Source organism: Kickxella alabastrina (genome assembly GCF_025024165.1).
Source record: "Kickxella alabastrina strain RSA 675 chromosome Unknown BX661scaffold_20, whole genome shotgun sequence".
Lineage (NCBI taxonomy): Eukaryota > Fungi > Kickxellomycota > Kickxellomycetes > Kickxellales > Kickxellaceae > Kickxella > Kickxella alabastrina.
The window spans coordinates 346,672-371,132 of NW_026251491.1; the positions used below are offsets into that span (position 1 = coordinate 346,672).

A 24,461-nucleotide genomic window follows, 5' to 3' on the forward strand; every position below is an offset into this window, starting at 1 on the left:
AAAACAACAGTCAAGGGCAAATAAACGGTAAATTTAAAAAATTTGGGTCTTTTTTAGGAAATAATCAAATGAATATTAGCCGCCAAAAAGAAGAATACAAAGTTTAAGAATAATAATATCGCTGCAAAAAGGCAAAGAAGGAAATACAATGCGAACCCAATTTGTATCAGGCTTATAACGAGTGAAGATCAATTAAAGGGGTGAAATAAGAGGGAGAAAATGAAACCTTTTATACTTTTACACCCTGTATGCAAATAGAGATGTAATATTACCGGTCACATGGTAGTACCAACTTGAAATAATTCCGCGTTTAATTTTTTTGGTCAAACATCAATTCCCACTGGCACTGAACAAAAAAGAGGAGCTAAATTTGAGAATTTGAGAAACTAATGGCTTGCAAGCTGTACCGCAAACAGCACTTTTTTAAATTTGTTTGATTGTTCAATCCAATTGATAGCTTGGCACAGCAACATATGTGGCACCTAAAAGTAGAAAAAAGGACAACTTAGCTTAGCTTCATTTGGCCGCGGACAAAAAGATTTAACACTTACTTTTGCTGAGAAATGTCACTGTAAAGAGTTCGATCTTTGTTTGTGTTACGACCCCGCTTATACTTTGGCGAATTAGGTTGGGGAAGGATGAGAAAGAACATTTTTGCCCCAAACATTTATTTTAACTTTCGGCCAAATAATGATTTTTTTTGAGTGTAGGTGTGAGAATCCACGGCCAAAGCCGAGAATAAGATTGATAAAGGACAAGTAACTGAGCCAAAAAATTTCCAAGTTGCTCCAGATGTTTGGATAGATAAACGGTATGATCCAGGTATTTGGTCGTGTTCAATATATCAGAGCTTTTTTAAAAGGCCAAACGGATCCCATCAAGATGCATGCTTTACCCCATAAACAAACTCATGTACAAAGTGGCTAAATCAAGGGGAGGAACCATCCGGATTTATCTTTCTTGAGTGCAAATAAAAAACCCACCACTCATCACACTCAGCACCTATTTGTACTAACATTTTAAATCCAATCTTTAAAGGATGTCTCCCGAAGCCAGCAGCGTTGGGCACCAGAACCAGCACAGCCATATAGACCTGGACGAGACGATCAACCGTCTGAGTTCTAAAAAGGGCGTAGAATCCGTTACGATCCTCACCAAAGAAGGAGGCATCATCCGCACAACGGCGACAGCCGAACAAGGAGAGCTACATAGCAAATTGCTAAGCAAGCTGGCGAGGGATGCAGGCGATATTGTGGAGCAACTGGACGGCCAAGATGAACTGTCATTTGTGCGCATAAGGACGAAAAGACACGAGGTCATGGTCGCCCTGGATCAAGATTACCTTTTGGTCGTCATCCAGACTCCACAGAAAGATTAATATATTTTAAAGCTTGCTTTCTTGAAGAGAGGGTTTTTTTTTGCTTTTTTATCTTTCATTTTTTTGGAATTCAAACGGTATTCTGTAATTATCTTTTTCATGTTTGTCGTGCGAAACTCTAAAGTGTTGGGCACTTGTGCGCGTAGGCTGTGCCTGAATTCGACGCGGAATGCACCACGGTACGCAGTGGCCAATGGCAGTGGCACAAGCACACTTGGAATTCGGCGGCAATTCAGCACAACGCCCTTCGCACTACAGCGAGGCGCAAAGCCCGACACACCAACCACAGACACGCCAACCACAGACACACCAACCACAGAGCTTCCAGATATGCCCAGCGGCGATCAAATAATTAAACTGGGCGGCAGCGAAGACTCGTCGCCGTTTCTCTTTCAGCTAGTTCAAGCGTTACTCGAAAAGCTGCACGGCGGCGCGCTCTACACCTCGGACCCATTGGCTGCGGCCGCTGCTCTATCAGCAGCCTCCCAGGCAACCACCCACGAGCTAGCACTCTCTGCTCTTAGCAGCGGGTCCACTCCCTGGTGGCTGGTCATTGGTGGCACAGCAGTTGCCCTGAGGCTGCTGTTGACCCTGCCTTTGTATGTGCGGCAGCAGCGAGCAGTGGGGGCGGCACAGAGGGTTGGCGTGGTGGCGGCGTCTTGGCGGCACGCTTTGGGCGCATCAGTGAGACTTGAGATGGCTGGAGCCGGAGACGAGGAGGAGGAGGTCCGGAAGAGGGTGGATCGGAGGGTGAGGGCGAAGTACCATGAACTGATGTTACGCGAGGGCTGTCATCCGGCCGAAGCACTGCTGCTGCCGGTGATGCAGCTGCCGCTGTGGGTGACAATGACCTGTGCGGTGAGGCATTTGGCCGGCCGGCCGGTCTGGCTGGTAGACGCGCCGGCAGCGCAGCCGGCGTGGGGAATGTCCTGGGAGGGACTGTGGTGGTTTGGCGACTTGACCGCTCCCGATGCATATATGGTCTTGCCTGTGGTCGCTGGGCTGCTGCAGTTGGCCAATGTTGTGTTGGCCCGGAGAGCGGTTAAGAGCGTGGCTGCTAGCAGCAGCGGTGGCGGTGGCAGTGGCCAGGAGGGTGTTTATAAGAAGCTTGTGCGTGTGGCGGTTGGGTTTTCGTACATTACGCCGCTGGCGGTTGTTGGGCTGGGCATATATCAGCCGGCAGCTATTGTTTATTATTGGACTGTGTCGGCTGGGTTCAGCTTGGCACAGACCGTGGTGTTTAGAAGCGACCGCGTGCGCAAGGTGTTTGGCATGCCGCCATTGCCACCTCTCGCACAGCAGTCGGCCATAGCACCGAGTCCCAGCAGCAGCTCAAAGGGTCTATAGATTGTGTATCTTGAAAAATAAAATTCCATAAACTATTTTAAAGCAAGCAGAAACATTGACATCTAAAAAACATCTCGGCTCCCCCTCCACTTGTGTTTTATTATTATCTCAGAAGCGCTCCTTCATCCGCGACGAGAGGGTCCGCAGGTTCGAGTAGACCTTTCCTGGTGGGCTACCGAGAATAAGGTTACCGACAGCGTCCCTGGCAATCTTGATATTCTGGAACGTGCCCAAGATATGCACCTTGGAGTCAGCCAGTACAATCCTCGTCTTGGTTGAGTTCTCAATCGTATACTTGGTCTTTCCGTCCTTTCCGGCAATACGACCAATAGCACGAGACAGATGGTCACCATTCAAAGTCTTGACATCCTTAATCTCAAAGGTCTCCAGGTACAAGTCATCCATACGCAGCAGCGCTATGGCATCCTCGACGGCAAAACCCATGCAGTAGGCGCGCACAAAGTCAGCGGCCTTCTGGATCGCCCCCGTGTCCTCGGTCTCCTCGCACGACCGGATCTCAATCATGCGCGATTTCGGGTTCATCCGTACTTGCAGCTTGAGGTACTCGACAATGGGGGAGTAGATTTTAAGCCAGTCGGTTTTTAGGGGTGAAAACCGGTGTGGTGGGACGCGGATGCGCCGGGATTCCCAGCGATCCGTGCGCAAGTCTTTGGCCGACAGCGGCGCAAACTGGGGCTTGTCAGAGGCCGCTGCCGATGACGGAGTCGCTGCGGCGGCCGTGGATGTGGCAACGTATGCCAGCTGGTCGGCTGTGATAATGATTTCGTCGTCCTCCTCCATGGCAGACGAGTGCGTGGTGTGTTTGGCCTGCTGCTGCATCTTGTCCAGTGCTGACATTGTAAATTATGGTGGTATTTTTTTTGCTGAAATAATAATAATAAATGGAGTAGAATTAAATATCGTAATTGAGGAGCAAAAAAAATTAAAAAAGAAATTTTTACGACTGATTTCTTTTTAGTCTCTCTTGCGATCGCTTTTTTTATTTGCACTTGACCAGCAACCAAAAAAGAAAAAGAAAAAATTGGGCATGGCAGCGAGAAAAAAAAATAGACTACATAATATTATAATCAACAGATCAGCAAATCAATGCGTGGAATTTGTACACAGTGTGGATTGGTCAATATAATTTATCACGTGTACCGAGTTGACAGGTTGTGAGGTACATATTTGCTTGCAAATTTGATTGGCTGGATAAGCGCAGCTGACGGATGACTAAGGAGGAAAATGAAAAAAGAGATCAGATGAGAGAAGAAAGCGTTTTATTCTCAATCTCCGAGCCATGCTTTATTTTTCCTCTCTTTCTTGACTCAATTTTCAGTTACTTTTATTTCTTACTATTCTTTTTTCCGAACCTTTTTCTAATCTACACTCCGTTTTTTTACTTTAACAGCACTATCATTATATTATCACCATGTCTTCCCGCGTAATGGTTCGCATGGCGCCGGCGCTCAAGGGCCGCAAGAAGCCCCTGACACTGACACAGGCGGCAGTCTGTCGGCTAAAGGAGCTCAAAACAAAGAGCCAACCAGATGAGCAAAACAAGACGCTAAAGATTGGTATCCAGGGCAAAGGATGCTCGGGCAACGCTTATACATTATCATGGGTAGACGCGCCGAAAAAATTTGACGAGAAAGTGACCCAAGACGGTAAGCCATTTAAACCCAAAAATGCTTTTAGACGCAATGGGAGAAATATCGGACATTCCGTATGTAAATTTTTATTTTACGCTTTTTGCTGACAGTAATTCTTTTATTGTTCTAATGTTGTTGTAGGCGTTACCGTGCTGATCGATTCAAAGGCGCTTTTGACTCTGATTGGAACAGAGATGGACTGGTTCGAGGGGAAATTGGCTTCGCAGTTCATATTTAATAACCCGAACGTCAAGGGCGCTTGTGGATGCGGCGAGAGCTTTTTGGTTTGATGAGAGAAAGCACATGTTTTTTTACGCATTTCAACAACCAAACCTTGTCTTCCTATATTTTTTTGTACTTATAATAAACATTAACGAATAAACAACTTTTTTAAATAACAAAGTACATTATTGGCAGTGAATCCCTTTGGTCATTTAATCGGCAAAAAGAGACCACAAATGAATGCGCGGGCCGCTTGATTAATGGATTTTTTCTTCCCAAACCCCTTGACTTTTTTTACAAAGGAAAATTTTCTTCTAAACGCGTTCACGAAACATTTCGCGTTATTGTTTTTTATTTACTCTGCCACTTTTGCCTTCAATTTTCCCTCGTACATGCTTTCTTTCTTTCTCTTTCTCTCTTTTTTGTCATTTCCAATTACGCATTCTCAAATTCAAAATGTTTAAGCAAAATTCAAAAAAGCAAACGGTCCTGAGTTTTGGCCAAAAGCCCAAAGCCACGTCCGCAAAACCCACTCGCACAGAAACATCCGCCAGCGTCAAACCACTGCGCGCAGCCCCATACACTCTCCCAAGCCAGCAACGCCCCACGACCTCTGCATCAGCACTAGCAATACCAGGGCCAACCCAAAGCCAATACTTCCGGCCACTTCCTGTGCACCAATACGACGCTAAACAGCGGCAATTTGAAGCCCAAAAGCAAAAGACAAAGCGCAGCAATGACTCGTTCGGGTCACAAATCAGCTCAATGGCTTATAACAAACCGCCCATAGTAGAAGGCCATAGTGTGCAGCCATACAATCGCGTTTCGCTGTCAGCCAGGCAGCGTGAGGCCTTTGATATAGCAGTGAACCGGCGCGAAAGCCTTTTCATCACGGGGTCGGCCGGAACAGGCAAATCCGTGCTTTTGCGCGAGATCATCCGTGCATTCACAGAGTCGCTCGGATTATCGCACAATGAAGTGCAGACAACGGCGTCAACGGGAATTGCAGCGTTCCATATTCGCGGCAAAACCATCCATAGCTTCTCGGGCGTCGGCCTGGCCAAAGGCTCAAAGGAGGATATCCTGGGGTTTGTCAACAAGAGCCATTTTGCGAAGACCCGGTGGACTGCAGTGAAGGTGCTGATTATTGACGAGATCTCGATGTTGGATGCGTCGTTGTTTGATGCGCTGGAGTTTGTCGCGCGGAAGGTGCGCCGGTCGGAGCAGTTCTTTGGCGGCATCCAGGTGATCCTCACTGGCGACTTTTACCAGCTGCCGCCGGTCGAGAAATCCGGCGTGGCCAAGTTTGCCTTTGAGGCCGAGGTGTGGAAGAAGGTCGAGAGCACCGTTGTGTTGACCCATGTGTTTAGGCAAAAAGACATGCGGTTTGTAGATATCCTGAATGAGATGCGGCTGGGCCGGCTCTCGGAAGCCGGCGTGGATATATTCAAGGGCCTGTCGCGCGTTCCAAAGTACCCAGACGACGGCATTATGGCCACAGAGCTGTATGCGCTGCGAAACCAAGTGGATGGCGCCAACCGCAAGCGGCTGCAGTCCCTGCCAGGCACCATGCAGGTGTTCAGTGCGCACGACGGCATGGACCCTAAGCAGAAGGACCAGCGGCCAGTCCCCGAAGAAGTGCGCGTGAGGATCGACGGATGGTCGATGGCGCCGCGCAAGCTGGAGCTGAAGCAGTTCGCGCAGGTCATGCTGATCAAAAACATGCCCGACAGCAACCTAGTTAACGGATCGCGCGGCGTAGTCACCAAGTTTTTGGCGATTGGAAATAAGGAGTATCCGGTTGTGCGGTTCACCAATGGCGCCGAGCTGACGCTGACGCCGGAGTCATCGGAGGTGGACCTGGGCAGGGAGAAGTATGTGCGCACGCAGCTGCCTATTATTTTGGCCTGGGCCTTGTCGATACATAAGAGCCAGGGGCAGACTATTGACCGCGTCTTGGTCGATTTGGGCAAGGTTTTTGAGAAGGGGCAGGCGTATGTGGCGCTAAGCCGTGCTGTTAGTCTGGATGCATTGCAGGTGCTTAACTTTAATCCGCAGTGCGTCATGGCGCATCCCAAGGTTATCGAGTACTACGCCGAGCTCTCGCGGAAGCAATAGCCCTTTTATAATTAGAATAAAGGTATGATATAAATAATGGCGTGTGAAAGGAAAAGAGGCGAGGCGGGTAAGAAAAACAGCAGAAAAGGGCGAAAGGGAATGGGGGGAGGGGAGAGGTTGATTTGGCAGGTGGGTTTGATCTTTTAAAAAACAATTCAGATTAGCTTGTCCATCTTTCGCAGCACGCAGATGACTGCAGCCACGACCTCCTCGACCATCAGGTCGCCGGCCTCGCCGGCGCCAATGTCAGCGGTGTACAGCGGCGACTCCTTCTTGAACGGCCACCTGCCGTAGACATCCATCAGCTCCTCAGCCCTGGCCACGGCCCGGTCCCGCGTCTCCATATCCATATGCACCAGCGGGTTCTCAATGACACTTCCGGCACAGGCGGCGGCCACCAGGCACACTCTGCGGAACAGAGCAAACTTGTGGTTCTCCTCGTTCTTGTAGAACCTCGAGTTGGCCACCGGCTGCAGCTTCAGGCGACTGCTGTTGCTGCTGCCGCTGCCGCTGCCATTGCTGCCATTGCTGCCATTTGCGAGCCCCTGGGCTGTCCCATAGTGGGCCAGGGCGGACTGCGATGGCGACCCGCGCTGGGAGCGTGTGGGGATGGCGGCGGAGCGGGGCAAACTGAGGGTATCCAGCACCCTCACAATGACCTCGTCCTTTGCCCGGGGGTCCTGTACCGGGTGCGTAGCCATGTCGAAGAACAGAAAGTTTCTCTTCTCCGTCCGCAAAACGCCCTTGTCAACCAGGCCCTTGGCCAGCCTCTCCCTGACCTGCTTCAGCTGGTACCCGGCCTTTGCAATATTCCACGTCTCGCCGCTCAGCAAATCCATCCAGGCATTGACGGCCCTCGGTGTATCACTGCCCTTTATAACCCGCAGCGCTTCGTCCAGGAGTACTTCGCCCGTGGGGTTGGTTGAGATTACCTCAAGGTGGCGGTCGCCCAAGGAGGTCATTCCGGTGAATGCATCTTTGCTTATGCGGATGCGCCGCCGGAATGCCAGCTCCATCAGCATACAGCCGCGCAGCACGTACGAGAGACTGTCGTTCCAGAAGGACAGGTAACCCTCCTGGTCCTTGAGCCCTAGAAGCAGTGTTTCTTCCATTAGTGTGAGCAAAGGCGCCTTTTCAATTTTGGACGGCTCGGGTGTGTGCGGGGTGCGCGAGGGTGTTGGTGCATTGCCGGTGTCCGCGAAGTCATCTGCTTCGGAACGGGGGGTGCCGATGCGGCGTCGCGAGAGGCCCTCTGACATTATTCAAGTTTAAAAAATAAGCAAGCAAAAATGGTAGCAAAAAAGGGGGAGTTGCTTAAAATATAATTAAAAATGAGTTGACGCGCTTTTAAAAGAAAATAAAGACCGATTAGCAGGGGGAAAGTTGTGAAATTTCAGATGGTCAGGCATTTGTCCTAAATTTCGCCCAGTGAGGTTATACATATTTCTATAAATTTGAAAAAGGGAAGAAATCACGGACACGAACGATGCGGATGCGGATGCGGATGCTGATGCTGTGATTCTCTTGTTGATTCTGATCCGCGATTTGATCAACTTTTTATTTTTATTTATTGAGGCGGGAGGGGTGCGCGCAGCCAGGCGCATACATCTGAGAAGACCAAAACTGACCAGCCAAAACCGACCGACCGACCAAACCGATCGACTGGCCCACATACCATTTTTTAATTTGAACTAGCGTTTTGGATTTTTTTAAAAATATATATTATTTTATCACCAGTTGTTTTTTGAAATACTTTTTATAGTTAACGCGCGTTTTTGGCAGTCGCGTACAAAAATAGAAAACATACAACAAAAGGGCGGCGGTGTATGTGAATAATGGATGCAATTGGTTTCTTGTGATGATTTAACGCGTATCATGTCTTTTCTTTTTTCGTTGCTTTGCTTTGCTTTTTTATTTTGTTCTCGCTAGCGGCATCAGAAGCAAAAGCAGAAGCTGGCGCGATCGCTTTTCGGGAATTGAGAATAATAAATTTTTCTTTTGGCTACATCCCCTCCCCTCTCCCTTTTCTTTTCTTTTTCTTTTCCATCTCTCTCCCAATCAATATATTCTTTTTTCTTTCTATCTATTAGTTATTTGTTTTATCCCTGCCAATTCGATTGAACCCATTTTTCAAATTCCATTTTTTAATTACAATTATCATTTATTTTTAAAATGCCGCTTTACGACGGTCGTCCGCTCCAGCTTCTCCCAGGTCCTCTAGTCATCGATGACCCACACGGGCACCACCCACAAGGCTGGCAACTCCGCCTAACCGGCGAAGCCTTCACCGACTACGAAGCCTACCTTGATCGCCTAACCTTCTACCGCAAGCCGCATTTCACCTGCAGTCTCACAGGCCAACCAAACCTAAACTACGAACAAGCCCTGCTAAGCGAACGAGCAGCGCATCATCGATCATCCGGGATTGGATTTTCAGACATGCTCGTCTGTGAAATGCTCACTTTCCTGAGCCAATCCACCTTGTCCATCTCATTGGCTGTCGACGCGCTGTACTATCGGTTTCAGTACGATTTTTTTATAGGCGAACATATAGATGTCAAGTACCCAGGGACCCAGGGGGCTATGTACGAGTGCTTTGTGGTGGGGATTGGGTCGATGCCGCCGGTGTTGGTAGAGAATGAAACTGTGATGGATGCGGCCGTAGAGAGGCTTGGGTATGGGGCTCGTCGCGTAGTTGCGTATGAGGAACGGAAACAGCGCATGTACTCGGTGCGGCTATATGACATTGAGGGTGTGCCAATTGCCGATAGTGACATTAGTGTGCCGGCGACAGAGCTTGGCAGGTCGCGCAATGTTTTCACAAAGGTCGCGCTGAGGCAGTTCCTCGACGATAACATGGACAGGGCCGCTAGACCCGGCAGTCCGTGGATTGTCAAGCCCGAGTGGCGAGAGCGCTTCCGTATCCCATATATGTATGGCGGTGAAGCGCGGTTGCTGCGTAGTGTTGGAAATGCTGGTGGTAACAAGGCATCTAGGGCAACAGCAGAGCAACACTCTGGCAATGCCCCTGCTGCTGCTTCTCCGGGCTCTGCATCTGCTACTGCTGTCTCGACTGGTTCAAAGCAGAAGACTGCCAATGTGGTTGTTGATCCGTATGCGGCTGAGAGAGAATTCCCTGTGCGTGGCGTGCGCAAGTTCCCTATTGACGACTTGGAATTCCAACAATACCAGCATGTCAAGCTGAATGAGGGCGTAGTTTGGGCGGCGAGACGCAAACTCCACGGCGAGAAAAAGCCCGTAGCGCAGATCACCGATTTTTTTCCGATCAACAAGGCCAAGGACCAGGATCGGGATCAGGACCAGGAGGCAGCAGCAGCAGAGGATCAGGACCATGAGGGTGAGACTTTGATGAAGTGGCCGGAGCCTCTGTGCGAATGGCAGGTGCCAGTGTCCCTGGTGTCGCGGATGCTCTCTACGTATATGTTCATCAGCTGCTTCGGGTCAACACTGGGTCTGAGCGCATACTCGCTGGACTATTTCGAGCTCGCACTAGTGCACAACACGCAGAACAGTGTTTTTATCGAGACCGTACTGGCGCTACTCAATACCATTGCAGAGGATCGCCGGCGCAATCCCAATGTGTATAGTCGCCGCATTGAGGCCATGATTGAGGAGCAGGATGCCAGCGTCAGCGACAAGGAGGAGGAGATGGACATTGACTCAGAGACTCTACCAGCTTTGCTGTTGGGTTCAAAAAATGCAAAGAAAAGCGGCCGGAAGGCTTTGCTGCTACCGGTTGTGCGGAGGTCGACGCGAATGCGGCAGGGTGGCAGTGCGCTGGCCAACTCGTCTGTGGCATCGTCAGAGTGCGGATCTGACTCAGACGCCTCTGGGACCGAGACAACTGCGCGCCGTCCAACACGCGGCGGCAACCGCCTGGCAGCCATCAAGCAGCAGCAGCAGCAAAAGCAAAAGCAGCAGCGTGGCGGCAGCGTCAGTGTCAGCAGCGCGCCGTCGTCGGACAACGAAGACAGCGCCAATGACAATGATGATGACAACGGGAATACTGACAACACGCCCATTGCTGTTGATATGCAGGCGCTCGGGCCACACGCGCTGCTCCGGCACCTATCGCGCACATGGGCGGACACGCAAACGGCGCGCGACGCGTGGGCCAGCGCACTCGCAGGCTGGGTTCTCGAGGCCTCGCACGCGGACTACGCATCGGAGCTGCACGCGTTGCGACGCGCTCTATGGGACAGCAGAAGCGACACCGGCGGCCTTGAGGCGACACTCTGGGGCGCCCTGGACGGCTGCGCATCGCGGCTGCAGCTTCTCGAGGTGCTCGTGGGCGAGTGCACGAGCATCGACTGCGTGCGCGAATTTCTGGAGCAAAGTGCCGAGCAGAGCGTTGAGCTGCGACGCGAGCGCGTGGAGCTGCGGCGCGAGGCCAAGCGCGTGGCCGAGCAGCTGGACGAGCTGGACCGCGCCGACCAGGCGGCAGTGGCACTGGGCGAGTCGCGTGAACAAGGGCGTAAGGAGACTGAGGTCGGGGCTTTGCGGCTGAAGGAGCGCCGGCGACTCGGCGAGGCCGAGCGCCAGCATCAGAAGCGGCTGGATGCGGTTGAGCGCGAGCTGCGGCGCCTGGGCGTTGGCCGCCTGGTGCCGCTGGGCTGCGACCGCTACTTGACACGCTATTTTTTCCTTGATGGGATCGGCGCCTGTCCGCTGTCGGGCGCCTGTACCGGCCGCGTGCTGGTGCAGCCAGCGGCGTGGCCGGAGCTGGTCGAGCATTTTGCCGGGCAGCCGGGCTTTGTGCGCGCCGCGTGGCCGCTGGAGTTGCCGCCGGTGTGGAGCGGCGGCGCCGCTGTCAGCGACTTTCTTGGCCGCGCCGATCACGGAATCACCAGCAGTGCGCCGCAGCTGGCGGAGCCGCAGCTGCCGCTGGCTGAGCTGGCGCGCGCCGGCGAGCTGTGGGGGTACTATGCGACTACTGTGCAGGTCGACGAGCTGCGCCGGTGGCTGGACCCTCGTGGCCGCCGCGAGGCTGCGCTGGCCGCGGAGCTGGAGCTGGTGCATATGGCGCTGGGCGTCAGTCTGCGTGCGCGCTGCCGGCTGCTGGAAGCCAGCTTTGATGCGCGCGTCAGGGCGCGCGAATCACTGAGCCAGCGCCTGGCCAAGGCTGAGGCTGAGGAAGCTGGGCCTGAGGCCGCACGGCTAGCGGAGCAGCTGGCGGAGATCGACCGCACCCCGGTCCCCAGGGTGCTTCTGCCCCCCAATATCCTGGTCGGCGGCAGCAACGGCATCAACGATCCCAATGATGCTAATGATGCTAATGGCACCAATGGCAGCAGCCGCGCCAGCAGCATGGATCCTGCGGCCGTCGACACTGATTTGTTCGTACAACAGGCCAACTCGCTAGCCTCGGCCAAGCGGCTGGCTGCTGCGAAGCCTGGCAGGGGCAGGAAGCCCAAGGTGTCCAGAGCGAGGAAGACCATTGTGGACCACTTTTTGGAATACGAAAACGTTCTTTAAAAATATATACTAAGCCTAACAATTAAAATAGAAGAAACAAGATAGCTCGTGGTTTTTCATTCCTATTTTTGTGCAACAAATCAATACGAATATTAATATTGTTACGCAGCCCGAGGATATGGAGGTAGACGCGGAGGGCGAAAATCATGAGACGGATTCTCGTCAGCTCACAGATGGATCTGATATGGGCCAAATTACAGGGTATCAAATTAGGCGCCACAACTGACATCCGGACATACTGTCTGTCCCGAAATGGATGTGCTGGGCGCAAGAATACAGACATGCCAATTATGCCATATCAGAGACCCGGGTTACTTTCATAAGGACCAGTTCTTGCAAATGGAGCACACGACTCCCAGTGAGTGCCACAAAGACAAGGAGATATATATAAGGCGAGGCCGGCGATAATAGCACTTTAGAAACACTAGTAATAAAAATCTTTATAATTTCACACCCATTATTTAACACTATTACAGTAGTGCTCCCCACCCCCCTTCTTATATAACAATATTAATATTAATATACTACACTAAATAAAAGAATGAGACTGCAAATATTTAAAAAAAAAAAAACTTAATAGTAATCTGCTGCTAGATGCTTATGAATGGCTCACATGTGTGTACTGCCTTTTTTCTATCTTTGGCAAAAGGTATTAACACAATCTCAAAGGTTTTACCCCCTGCAATTTGGGGATTTATTAAAACATAATGTGAAAAAGGAGGGCATTAGAAGTTGTCATAGCTCTGGCTCTCGCCAGCGCCAGCAGCATAATAGTTATGCTGCTGGTAGCTCTGGTGCTGCTGCTGCTGCTGCTTTCCGCTGTTACCCGTGTTGCCAGTGGCCGCATCCTCCATAATCTTAAGCGCAGTCTTGACCGCTGCAGTCGCCAAACCCTCCTTATCCGCATCGCCACCCTGCGCCCGCTGGCGACCATACAACTCGATAGCCTCTTCCGTAACCGCGGCCAGGATCTTCTGCGACGCCTCCTCGCCCTCCTGTCCATGCTGCAGCTGACCGGACCTCTGAATATCCCCGATCGCCTGCACGGCAGCGGCAGCGCCGAGCTGCTCCTCAGAGTACGCCGAGAGGTTGGCGCTGTTTGTTTGCTGGTAAATCTCAGAGTGGTACCGCTGTGCGTCTTGTCTGTTCAGTCCCCCCATGGACCCGATATCGCGGGTGCGGTTTCCAAAGACATTGCTAAGGATCTTGCTGAAGAAGTCTCCACCGCCACCACCGCTGCTGTTAGTCTTCTGGTTACCGCCGCTGCTGCCTCCTCCTCCACCGAGGAATCCCATGGCCATGGGAGCAAGTGCTGCTAGGGCACCGAGACCGCCACCGCTGCTATTAGCCTTCTGGCCGCCACCGCTGCTGCCTCCTCCTCCTCCGCCAAGGAATCCCATAGCCATGGGCGCGAGAGCCGCAAGAGCGCCGAGACCACCGGCACTTGCGCCGCTACCGCCGCTAGACTTCCCGCCGCCGCCGAGAATTCCGCTTAAAAACGGCGCCAGCGATGCCAAGTCAAGACCACCGGGAAGACCACCTGCAGACGCGCCCTGCTGCTGCTGGCCCTGATTCTGGCCTTGCTGCTGGGGACGCTGTTGCTGCTGCTGGCCCTGGCCCTGGCTCTGGTAAGTGCTGCTGCCTGCACCCTGGAAGCTGCTGTTGCTTGGCACTTGCTGCTGAGGACGCTGCTGCTGATTCTGGCCTTGACCCTGACCCTGGTAACCACCACCCTGGCCCTGCTGTTGAGGCCGCTGCTGCTGGTTTTGCCCCTGCTGAGAGTTGTACGACTGCTGGCCCTGGCCCTGACCCTGGTAGCCTACACTTTGCCCATATTGGCCCTGCTGCTGAGGACGCTGCTGCGGTCCGCCCTGAGAGTCGGAGGATTGCTGGCTCTGGTAACCACCGCTCTGGCCCTGCTGCTGGGGACGCTGCTGCTGCTGCTGCTGGCCCTGACCCTGGTAAGCGTTTCCGCCATAAGGGTCGCTATTGCTAGGACGCTGGGAGCCATACCCAGCACCGTGTGATGAGTTGCCCGAGTTGCCCGAGTTTCCGCCGCCATAGGGGTTCTCATTAGGACGCTGCTGGCCGGAATCTCCAGACTGATACCCTGAATTGCTGAACCCGCCGGGGCCTCCGCCATAGGCGGAGTTATTGCTAGGACGCTGCTGCTGGTTTCCGCCACCACCATATCCGCCCCCATACTGCTGCTGCTGGCCGTATTGGGGCGGACGAGAGTTGTTGGTGAGCCCGCCGGTGTTGCCGAGGGCGCCGCCCTGGCCATTATTTGGGAGGCCGTCTAAGCCACCAATGGTGTTGCCCTGGGCATCGATGGCCAGAGCATTGAGGTTGCCGAGGGTGCCGCCCTGCTGGTCGTAGTCCGGGTTGATTCTGGGACCATCGTTATAACCACGGGAACCCATCTCGTCCTCATTGTCATTATAGTTTTGGGAAATGTGGAAGCCACCCACATCGCCGCCTCCGCCGCTATAGTTGTTGTTGCCGCGATAAGTCATTTCAGAAAAAGAAAAGAAAAAGTATATAAAGCTGTAAGTAGAAGAGAAAGAAAGAGAAGAAAGAAACAAGAGAAAGAAGGCTCAAAAAAGGAATGTGTATATGCGCTGTGTTGTTTTGGTTGAAGCACAAGTCTGACTTTCCTCTCGCTTGCTATTTATACTCGAAACAGGGGGGTTTCGAGCAAAACATGACATGACTCGCATGACAAGTGTGTGTTGCTTAATTTCCTTCTTTTTGGGTGTCACAAGATACCCAACAATTTCTGCGCACTATCGGGCGTGAGCAATCACGTGTATATCGAGCTGGAGGAATTTTTTCTTTAGGCTGTAAACCACAAAAAAAAAAACTAAAGCCGAGTCATCATCCAGCCCGCAGTTCTGATGCTCTCACCTTCAAATGCTCATTGCTTTTTCATGCTTTTATTTCAAAGGGGTGGGTGCATCTCTTTTAGTATGAGCGCGGGGCCTTTTCGAACAAAAAATAAGGTGTACTTTTTTGTTCTTTCGCAGTGCGTGAGAGCTTGTGTGCGTGCCTCCCCACACCCCTTTTTACTTTGATTTCTCAAACCGCATTTTAAAGTCCAAATGCACATTTTGCATTCCTCTCTTTTTGAAACAATTCGAATTGTCTTTTCGACCAAAGTGCCCGTTGAATTTTATATATTTTTGTCTTACTTGCATTTCCTGTTCTTTTTTCTTTATTTGTTAAGCTGGCGATTAAAACCCCTCCATTCAATTAATCAGCTCACCTTCTCAGCCAGATACAAATTGAAGCTACAAGGGTTTTTTTTTATTATTATTATTATTAGCCTTGCATTCACACTGTTGCATTTGAATCCACAAACACACTTTTCTTTATTCCGCCAGTCAACGCGTAGGCAATTCATAGTCGCAATTAAATCACAATGGCCGGCGCTCGACGGCAGCAGGGCCAGCCAATGGCAACAACAGGCAAAGTGTCCATTCACAACCTAGTAACCGAAGGGCTTCTAACCGAGGGCAACATAATAGTGTGCAACAGCTGGCCATTCACCGCAGTGGTGACGGCGCTGGGAACATTTGATGCCCACTGGCAGCCATTGCCCGAGGACTTTATTGCCGGGTACGGCACCGAATTCATGCGCGCCCAGTTTGAGACTCCGTCGGCGTGGGCCACGGCTGTCTGCAGGGTGATGCGGGCGCAGCAGCGGGCGCACCAGCGAGCGCTGAAGAGCACCAGCGATGAGATGGCTGCCAAGAGGGGCAAGCATCTGCCGTCGACAGGCGGGTCTGGCGAGAGCCGCGTGGCTGTTAACGGGTGGACTGCTTGTCGGGTCAGAATATCCAGAGGCGATCCGAATCGCCAGTTGGCACTTCGCCTGGACGCGGAGGCGCAGTGTACGGAAGAGGCGGACGACGAGCGGATACTGCACTTGGTCGACGCAAGCCCTGATGATATTGAAATCACTCTGGATGCCCTGCGCCGAGAGCTCTGTGCGCGGGTGGCCAGGGTGCGCCAGAGAGGCAGGGATGTTCTGAGGGGCATTTCGGAGGACTCGCATGATCGGCCCATGCTTGTGGATGCCGACGAGCCGGATGCTAGTGGGTCTGACGAGGACCGGCTCTTGCCAGACTTGGCCAACGATGTGTCGCAGGGCGCTGTTGTCGATGGCCTAGCGAGGCGGGTTGAGAGCGATCTGGCGCTTGGCTGCATCAAACAGCGCCGCGCCGCTGCCGCCGCTGCAGATGCCATTTCAGCTGCTGCCAATGCTCTGTCGCTGTCTGCAAAGCCCAGCGTGGCGGGCTTGGGCGAACGCAAGAGCAGTATGCATAGCCGGAAACGCAAGAGCATCCCGGATATGTCGCGGCACGCCAAGCTGTCCCGGGTGCCCACAGAGAACAGTGACGACAGCTGTGAGGACATGGTCGTGACCAACGGCGAAACAAGCGTCAAGCAGCTGGTCAGCGAGCGGACACGAGAGCAGCTGGATTACTTTAAGAGCAAGGCCATGGCGCTTAAGCGCACCCAGGCGGAGATCAAGGCGTTACGGTACCAGCGTCGCCAGCAGCTCAAACGCGCGATTGCCAGCGCTCTCGATAGCTGGCTTCGCGCTCGAAAGCAGAGCCGCCAGCGAGAGAGCACCGCGAGCCCATTGCTGATGACGCGCGCGCAGTCGCTGGAGTCCTTGGGGAGCAGCCCGGCTGGCGTCACCCCGATGGCCCTGCCGCTTGCCGCAGCCTTTGGGGGCATGCTGCCGGTAGTGTCGGCCACAGCGAAAAACGATTTGCCCTCGAGGACTGCACGGATTATGGTGCCCCGCACGGCCCTGCGATCTGTCATCAGCGGGGAGCTCGATATGTGCACGCAGTGCGCGTCGACTGGCGACTCCCTGCTGCCGTGCAGTGGTTGTGGCGACAGGTACCACAGTTTTTGTGCGCCGCCACCGCTGTCGGCATCCTGTCGCCTGCTGTTGTGCCCCTTGTGTCGTGTGTGCTCGAGCTGCGTGGATGACCAGCTTGCGGACGATCTGCTGCAGTGCGACGACTGCGGCCTTTTGATGCACGCGCAATGCAGCGGCCAGGAGACCGAGCACCCGGAGGGCCTCTCTGGCCTGGTTTCTGAGAGCGGTGGTCGCTGGGTCTGCGACAAGTGCGTGCATTGCCTTGAGTGCGACTTCAAGATGACAACGACGAGCTCGGACTCTGACGAGCTTTTTCGGGAGCGGCGGCGGTGGAACTACGACTACACGCTGTGCGGCAGCTGTGCCCCGCAAATCGAAAAGGCCAAGGTGTGTCCGCAGTGCGTGGCCACGTACTCCAACTGCAAGATGGGCACCAATATGGTGTGCTGCGATATCTGCGCTTTTTGGATCCACACGGACTGCGATTCAGGGCTGACCCCCGATGTCTACGACGCGCTGATCACGCTCGAAGACGACGCGCCATATGTTTGTCCGACGTGCGCGGCCATGGCGACGGGGGACACTCCCGCGAGCTGCTCGGCGACCCGGCCACCAGGCTGCCGCGCTGCCTGCTGACGGCCAGCCCTGAGACCAGAGCACAGACTAACAGGCTTAAATCTTGCTTTGATGTAAAAACTGCGGCAAAGACTGAGACTGAGGTCGCCAATATGCTTCTGAGCCTGACTCATTCTGACGTGCGCTTTGGCCGCGACTGCTTTGACACCGAAGCCCTGGAAACGCGATTTTGTACGGCGGCTCAGGACTGGCGTCAATGCGCCCTCTGTGCGCTGCATGGCGACGGGACCCATAAGCAGAAGCCGTCACTCGGCCGGCTCATTCCGTTGGGCCCGTCCTCCGATGAGGAGGCCAGTTGTCACTGGGTGCATGTCGAGTGCCTGGCCTGGGCCTGGGGCCCGCGCTCTGTTTCGCTTAGCGACCAGAGCAGCCTGACAATGGTTCGCTTCGAGGGTGTTCTGCTAGATACCGACAATGGGACGGAGCTGGCATGTACATTGTGCGCTCGTCCGGGGGCTTCCTTCCATTGCTGCGCCCCGGTGCCGTGCCCCGATGCCGCCTACCATTTGCCCTGCCTTTTGCTTGCCGGGAGCCCGTCTCTGTGTGCGCACGAAGAGGAACCGCAGTACTGTGCGGATGGCGCCGTGCCTTGTGTCCCTCCCATGCGCCGATATTTTCGGCAATGATGCCTGCTGACGGAACCGTCGAGTGTGTATCTTACGACAGTGTGCGTGTCGAAGGGTGTCTTACCAATTTAAATACTGGATTGCCTCCTGCCTCGCAATTTATAACTAAAGTCGGCGGCACTGTGGTGCTGGATTGTGGCGACTCTGGGCTCCGCTGCTTGCGGTATTTCGAGCTGGCTGGAGCCCGGTATACACTTGGACTAGCTGTTAATGAGGATGAGTTGCCGGCCAGATATGGCAGGGATGGGTTATAGAGGGCATGCCTGTGGATTTTGATAATACTAGGTTCCCTGATGCCACCCATTGGTCTGCAACTATGTCTGCGCTGTTGACACAATTATTGGCCACTATTCGCTTGTCGCACCCAGCTTTGTCTTTTATCACAGCTGTTGCGTCAGCTTATCCGCACAAATTTGTGAACGTTCCGGTTACTACCAGCGCTGCTGATGGCGGTAGAGTTGCGGATGGTGCTAATGAGGTTACTGACATACTGTCACCTTCCTGCACAGTTGATGTGGCCACCTGTCCTGCCAATTCCATATTATAAGTCACATTATTTTTCTTGTTTTTTATTGTATGTGTTAAAGGAAAATAATATATATATATTTTAAACAATAATAGATAACTTAATTTTGTATTTGCTGTTTCTGAGAAAAATAAATAAATAGATTTTCAACAGGGGTTTATATTAAAGTTTGTCAATACAAATATAGAAACAGATGTAGACGTGGTAGCGTAACCACTGCGCGAGAACCAAGAAAATAGAAATGCTTTTGTTTGACGACGTTCACCACTACCGTTCTATTTCTCTCAGCTGCCGGATAATCGAAAACTCCAAATACGAAATAGAGCGAGAGCCGCACCAATCCGGAAACATAGCCCGATCGAGGCATTTCATTTATTATGTATCCAAAAAATAAGCAAAAAGACAAGTAATCCACGATTTGTGGATTACTTGAACCTGGTTGATGGGGCTTCCGTGGATTGAACACGGGACCTTACGATCTTCAGTCGTACGCTACTCCCAACTGAGCTAAAGCCCCTAATCTAACAGTGGTACCAACTGTCAATACATATCCTGAAATACACAACTCAACCGCCCCGGCGCTTGTTTGCCTCCGACATCAGTGTGCTGGGTGCGCTGGATGCGCTGGGTGCGCTGGATGCGCTGGGTGCGCTGGATGCGCTGGATGCGCTGGGTGCGCTGGGTTGGCTTAAATGCATGCCAGGCAGGTGGTAGCAAGTTGAATCAATTTGAAAACTGTTTTAATGTGACGCGGGCTGTGGAAAATGAGCAACAGTGCAGCTATTAATCACTCGACACAAATCTGGCCAGTTTTACCATCATACACCTTTGGGTTGCAAATATGTTGTAGCCGCATATCGAGTCAGCACTTTATAATATACCAACTGTGTAAAACCAGCAGCCATGCCACACGAGTTCTCGGTCTTTGCTACACTTGGTTGTAGTTTACAGCCAAGAAAATAGAGTTGAATCCATCTAGTCAAAATAAATATAGCCTGTTAATTATTCACATCTGTTGTCTCTAGTGGATGCCAAAACAACAATGCGCGCCCTGCCACTTGCCTAAAAAAAATAAAACAGCATGCCAGTTTTTTCTTTTCAAAACGTCATTCAACGTCCAGTAAAAAAACTATAGTGTTGTATATAAAGCAAAACACGTGTCTGCCAAATTCTTTCCTTAGTTTTTCGTTTGCTTCAATATAATGATAATCACGTTTTATTGTTTTTGCCTCGAGATAAACATAAAAATATCAACCTGCTGTTAATGTAGCTGTGGCTGCGGCTATGGAAATGGAAATGGTTAGGTTGAAGTTTCACATGAAACTGATAAAGCCATTTTTAGTAAATAAATAACAAATTACTATTTTCATGTTTATTATTCACTTTTTAATTTCCTCATTGTAATACATATTTATACCACAAGAATGCCTGTACCAAATTCAACTCGTTCGGCAGCACAAACCTATAGTTTCCTCCAGCAAGCGGCACACACATGTTAATCACCAGCTGCAGCAAAAGTATCCAGCAAAAAGACCAACACACCTCTAGCTTCTAAAACAAGCCTGTCCCCTAAAAAGTCCACAAGTATAGAAGGCCCTTCTCAACAAGCTGCAGGCTTAAAATGAAAAATGCTGCCTGTATCCAGCACTCCCAGAAATACTACTATTACAGCGGTAGCTTTTAAAACAGCTTTTTTTACCCAAAAGAAAACCCCGAGCGCCGTGCAGACTACCCAACAAACTGCGGGTTTGAAAAAAACATGATGCCTGTGCCCACTGCGCCTAGTAAATTCACCACCACACCATTAGCTTTGAGAATGGCAAATGTGGCACCCAGGCATGGCATTTCCAACAATACTGCTAAAAGAATGCCAGCCTCTAAACTGGAAAACTTGGCGTTTAGTAAATTCCCGAGTGCCTTTCATTCTTCCCAGAAAATTACAGGCTTCAAAAATAATTCACCACATATGCCAACCACACTCAACAAAAATGCTGCTTGGCCCAATACACCTTGCCGCTCCACCAAAGAAAGCAGATGCAATTGCCGTTCATGTATATAATGTTATAAAGGTAGATAATAGCGGGTAGAAAGTAGATATAATAATTACATATGTAATTAATGTCCCAAAGACTGCTACTGTTAGGCACTTGGAAGATGAATTCACAAATGTGTATCTCAAGAGTGGCAAGTCTCAGCTTACTAACAGCCGGTATAATAATAAATCATGGCCGCCGACCAAGCTGCTAGCTGATTTTTTAAGCCCGGTGGCTTGGCACTTTACCTTGAGCTTGGTAGAACTGCAGAGTTTTCAAACATGACAAAAAACTGAATGGAACATACCTCCCTTGCCACGCCGGCAGATTTGAATATATAATTGTTTATATGTTCTTAGTTTTGTTTCTCGTTTGATTTATTTTGTTTATTACTTTTATTTACTTTATTAAATGGTTGTGCGTAGTTCTAAAATTTTATTATACTTCACATTGCACTGCCTTGATTCACAACCATGTCAACATTAATAGAACCTTTTAATTATATTAAAAATGCCAAGTGTGTTCATTTTATATTTTCTGAATGCACAATTAGTGCTATACAAATACAAGCATTTGCACACTTGTTTGCCGCTTTACTTATTTGTAGTTGCAAAACTTGCATATTTGTTTTTAAAACGCATTGGAACACACAAACTGTATTATTTTCATTACACTATGAGTTCACCACATTATTTGTCGTTTTTACCCGGCCTATCAGGCATGGTTATCAATACACCGCTGGCAATTGTAAAACCAAATTTAATACTTGCAAAGCCCGGGAATACCTTTTCATCTGGACTATCCACAACATATTGTACCATCACATAGACACAGGAGTGCTACTGTTGTAGACAAGCAAGTTTTTTGGCGCGAGTATTTCTCAATTGTAGCAAGTTTGAGATTGAAAACAACAAATACCACAATGGCACAAGGTATTTTAAATTTAATTAATGAATGACAAAGTCATTCGTTTCAAGATTTAAAGTGGAACGCCAAACAAATTGGCTTGCCAAATAAAACCAGGTTAAACACAACAGCAAATTACAAACAGGTTGATGAATATCTTGATATGTAAAAAAGTATTTATTCTAAATAACTAGCAATAACAAAGTGTATAAACTATAGTGGGATCTGACCGTCTCGGCTTGACTTGTACACGCGCATTTGTCTTGTTCAAAATTCCAATATTCCAATAGCCCATTGATGTGCATATAAACCCCAACTACTTTTGGTTTACTTGGTGAAAACTGAATACATGCAGGTGTCTAGTTGTGCTGAATGCACATTATTTAATTGTAATATTGAAAACATGTTTGTCGTTTTTAAAAATTAATTTCTCACAAACCACCCCTAGCTCCTCCAATGTTTTTGTCTTGTCCATAGACGTAAGTAAGACCTTTTTATTATTGTTTTTGTTTTTGATAGATACTCCCAGAATTCTTACATTTACATTTATATCTTCTGTATACCCCAATGCTCTTAGCTTGTTTATAAAATTGTTTACGGTACTAGTCGATTGAATAGTTTCTTTTAATTGAGTCATTATAAATATAAAAAATATGAAAACAATATAATTGCTATATAGTAGCTGATAAAAAGCAATGCAAACAAAATAATTATGTTGCAAGCTGCACACTTTTGAACTACTTTATATACAAGCAAAATGGTTATCACTCTTTAAAGCACTGCTTTTATTTTTTATTTGCAAAAAATAAAACGTATTAAATTATTGCTCAACAAAAAATAATATCGGCTGTTTGCAAACATAGGACTGCAAATCCTCATAGCGGTTCTTTTGCGTTCCATTGGATGTACTCCCTTTTTTGCAAGTCTGACCAACAAATAAAAGAAGTGCTCTTTTCAAACAAAAAGTAAGTAGAGCATGGTAAAGATACAGCACATTGGCCATAGACGTCAGTGAGAAAAAAAGCAAAAGTCGCCAATCTTGAGTGGGTGGATACTCCGCAAGGTGGGCATCTGAAAAGGGCTTCTCTATAAAGGCTGAAAGAGATTATGCTGCTTGGGACAGGTTGCAAAGGATGTGGTATCGCAAATATTGCCGACAACTTGACGACGTCGCATGAAAATAAAACAGCTGCTGGCAGAACGCACGACCAAAATGCACAAGTGACCACTGGTCATGCGAGGACAATCTGCGGAGTTTGTAAAACCAAGTCACAAGTTGAACAGATACTGGGACTGCGGCAAGATGAAGAGGATGGGGGTTTGCGTGGAGCGAAAAACGGACCGTCGCCGAGGACCCGCTCGCCGTAGTCAGTTGGACATTGATTGCCAGCAATAATGACGCATCCAACCGCACATCAGACATGCAACCACCTTTGTGCAAATAATTGGTCTGGAAAATTGTGAGACACTGACGGGCAAAAAGCGCAGTTTTGCTGTTGGTCGAGTAAATGAGCCTTATTAGTTTTAGTTGACCATTGATTGCACCGGTTCTCTATTTGTATGACTTTTCATAGCTTGGTTTGACAACAAACATTGTTTTCTATTCATATTTTGGCATCAATGTTGGTCGATAAATATTGTCAATTTAATTTTTATATAAAAACATTTGAAACACACAAAAATTATACAAATGATTCGTGTTTTCAAATTACAGCAGCGATGTGTGTTTAAAACCCGGACCTGGCATTGTCCTTGACAAGCTTGTTGTGGTACGCAGCGTTGTCCTTGGCATCCATGCTCTTGTTGCCAATGGCCTGGCCAACCTTTTCCTTGGCAGTGCCGCCGACATTGTTAGCAGAGTCGCCAGCGCGGTGCATGTTAAGGGTTTCTCCTCACGACGAGTCTGAGTCTCCCGCATATTCTGCTTGCCCTCGCCCTCGGCCCACTGCTTGCGGCCCTTGTCAGCGAGATCATTGTTGCCCACCATGCTTCCAATGGCATCCTTAATGGCATCCTTAATGGCGCCGGCAGTCTGCTTGTAAAGGTTGGACATGATAATAGAAATGAATAAATGAGATTATTTAGTTTGCTTGTTGAAAAATGGGGCTGTAGTTAAGAAAAGTAGCTGCTGGTTTTTAAGAGCAGTAAATGACGCCTTAGCAAAGTCTTTTAGTACCGCTGTCCAATTACAAGTCCGGCCAGAGATTTTTGGGCATACCAACGTTTGAATTTGTGTACGGCACTGGCTGCTTCAAAGAGTATAAAAGAGCAGCTGCCGCCAACATATCTATTTTGACAATTGTGTCTGCCACTCCGTCTTATACATTTGGCATCTTTTATTTTAATTTTTGGACCTGGTGGCTGAGTTATTTCTTTTGAGCGGGCAAATACCTGCTGCGGAAAATCATTGGATGGACGAAAAAGCATGCCAAATAAATTGTGCTTTGTTGCGTATTCTATCTTGGGTCCATTTGTCGGGACCAGCACACAAAAACGTCCTAGGTCTTTTGGAAATCCCTTTTTGCGGTTGCTGAGCGATGATATCAAATTGCAACACATATGCTACAAGATTGCCTGTAACCAAAATATTGGTGACAAGCAACATGAATTGGCAACCAACTCTG

General features: G+C 49.9%; 10 protein-coding genes and 1 non-coding gene across 11 annotated transcripts; 6 read left to right on the forward strand and 5 right to left on the reverse strand.

The window, feature by feature from the left end:
* The first annotated feature begins 983 nt into the window (after positions 1–983).
* Positions 984–1,434, forward strand: BX661DRAFT_186140 (uncharacterized protein). The gene has a single exon (XM_051536960.1). The coding sequence runs from the start codon at positions 1,040–1,042 to the stop codon at positions 1,376–1,378; it is 339 nt and encodes a 112-aa protein (XP_051389960.1). The 5' UTR covers positions 984–1,039; the 3' UTR covers positions 1,379–1,434.
* Positions 1,435–1,708: 274 nt separating this feature from the next.
* On the forward strand, positions 1,709–2,725 carry BX661DRAFT_145257 (60Kd inner membrane protein-domain-containing protein; the record flags this gene model as incomplete). The annotated part of the gene is made up of 1 exon (XM_051533103.1): positions 1,709–2,725. One exon carries the CDS (start codon positions 1,709–1,711, stop codon positions 2,723–2,725), a length of 1,017 nt encoding a protein of 338 aa, XP_051389961.1.
* BX661DRAFT_186143 (Pre-rRNA-processing protein PNO1) lies at positions 2,725–3,966 on the reverse strand. Its single transcript, XM_051536961.1, has one exon. It carries the CDS (start codon positions 3,581–3,583, stop codon positions 2,834–2,836), a length of 750 nt encoding a protein of 249 aa, XP_051389962.1. The 5' UTR covers positions 3,584–3,966; the 3' UTR covers positions 2,725–2,833.
* Positions 3,967–4,027: 61 nt separating this feature from the next.
* On the forward strand, positions 4,028–4,761 carry BX661DRAFT_186145 (uncharacterized protein). Its single transcript, XM_051536962.1, has 2 exons — positions 4,028–4,392; positions 4,519–4,761. Exons 1-2 carry the CDS (start codon positions 4,158–4,160, stop codon positions 4,665–4,667), a joined length of 384 nt encoding a protein of 127 aa, XP_051389963.1. The 5' UTR covers positions 4,028–4,157; the 3' UTR covers positions 4,668–4,761.
* Positions 4,762–6,872: 2,111 nt separating this feature from the next.
* On the reverse strand, positions 6,873–7,976 carry BX661DRAFT_145213 (vacuolar protein sorting-associated protein 74; the record flags this gene model as incomplete). Its single annotated transcript, XM_051533099.1, has 2 exons — positions 6,873–7,170; positions 7,306–7,976. 2 exons carry the CDS (start codon positions 7,974–7,976, stop codon positions 6,873–6,875), a joined length of 969 nt encoding a protein of 322 aa, XP_051389964.1.
* A 738-nt stretch (positions 7,977–8,714) lies between these two features.
* Positions 8,715–12,378, forward strand: BX661DRAFT_186148 (uncharacterized protein). Its single transcript, XM_051536963.1, has one exon. The coding sequence runs from the start codon at positions 8,890–8,892 to the stop codon at positions 12,211–12,213; it is 3,324 nt and encodes a 1,107-aa protein (XP_051389965.1). The 5' UTR covers positions 8,715–8,889; the 3' UTR covers positions 12,214–12,378.
* A 357-nt stretch (positions 12,379–12,735) lies between these two features.
* On the reverse strand, positions 12,736–14,900 carry BX661DRAFT_186157 (uncharacterized protein). Its single transcript, XM_051536964.1, has one exon. It carries the CDS (start codon positions 14,727–14,729, stop codon positions 12,939–12,941), a length of 1,791 nt encoding a protein of 596 aa, XP_051389966.1. The 5' UTR covers positions 14,730–14,900; the 3' UTR covers positions 12,736–12,938.
* A 578-nt stretch (positions 14,901–15,478) lies between these two features.
* On the forward strand, positions 15,479–17,961 carry BX661DRAFT_53972 (uncharacterized protein). Its single transcript, XM_051539251.1, has one exon. It carries the CDS (start codon positions 15,635–15,637, stop codon positions 17,744–17,746), a length of 2,112 nt encoding a protein of 703 aa, XP_051389967.1. The 5' UTR covers positions 15,479–15,634; the 3' UTR covers positions 17,747–17,961.
* BX661DRAFT_53967 (uncharacterized protein) lies at positions 17,604–18,502 on the forward strand. The gene has a single exon (XM_051539250.1). It carries the CDS (start codon positions 17,839–17,841, stop codon positions 18,370–18,372), a length of 534 nt encoding a protein of 177 aa, XP_051389968.1. The 5' UTR covers positions 17,604–17,838; the 3' UTR covers positions 18,373–18,502.
* An 839-nt stretch (positions 18,503–19,341) lies between these two features.
* BX661DRAFT_t91 lies at positions 19,342–19,415 on the reverse strand. Its single transcript has one exon. It is a non-coding gene; the product is annotated as a tRNA-Phe (tRNA).
* Positions 19,416–23,442: 4,027 nt separating this feature from the next.
* BX661DRAFT_226057 (uncharacterized protein) lies at positions 23,443–23,890 on the reverse strand (the record flags this gene model as incomplete). The annotated part of the gene is made up of 2 exons (XM_051538960.1): positions 23,443–23,634; positions 23,685–23,890. The coding sequence occupies 2 exons, from the start codon at positions 23,888–23,890 to the stop codon at positions 23,565–23,567; spliced, it is 276 nt and encodes a 91-aa protein (XP_051389969.1). The 3' UTR covers positions 23,443–23,564.
* Between the last annotated feature and the right edge of the window lie 571 nt (positions 23,891–24,461).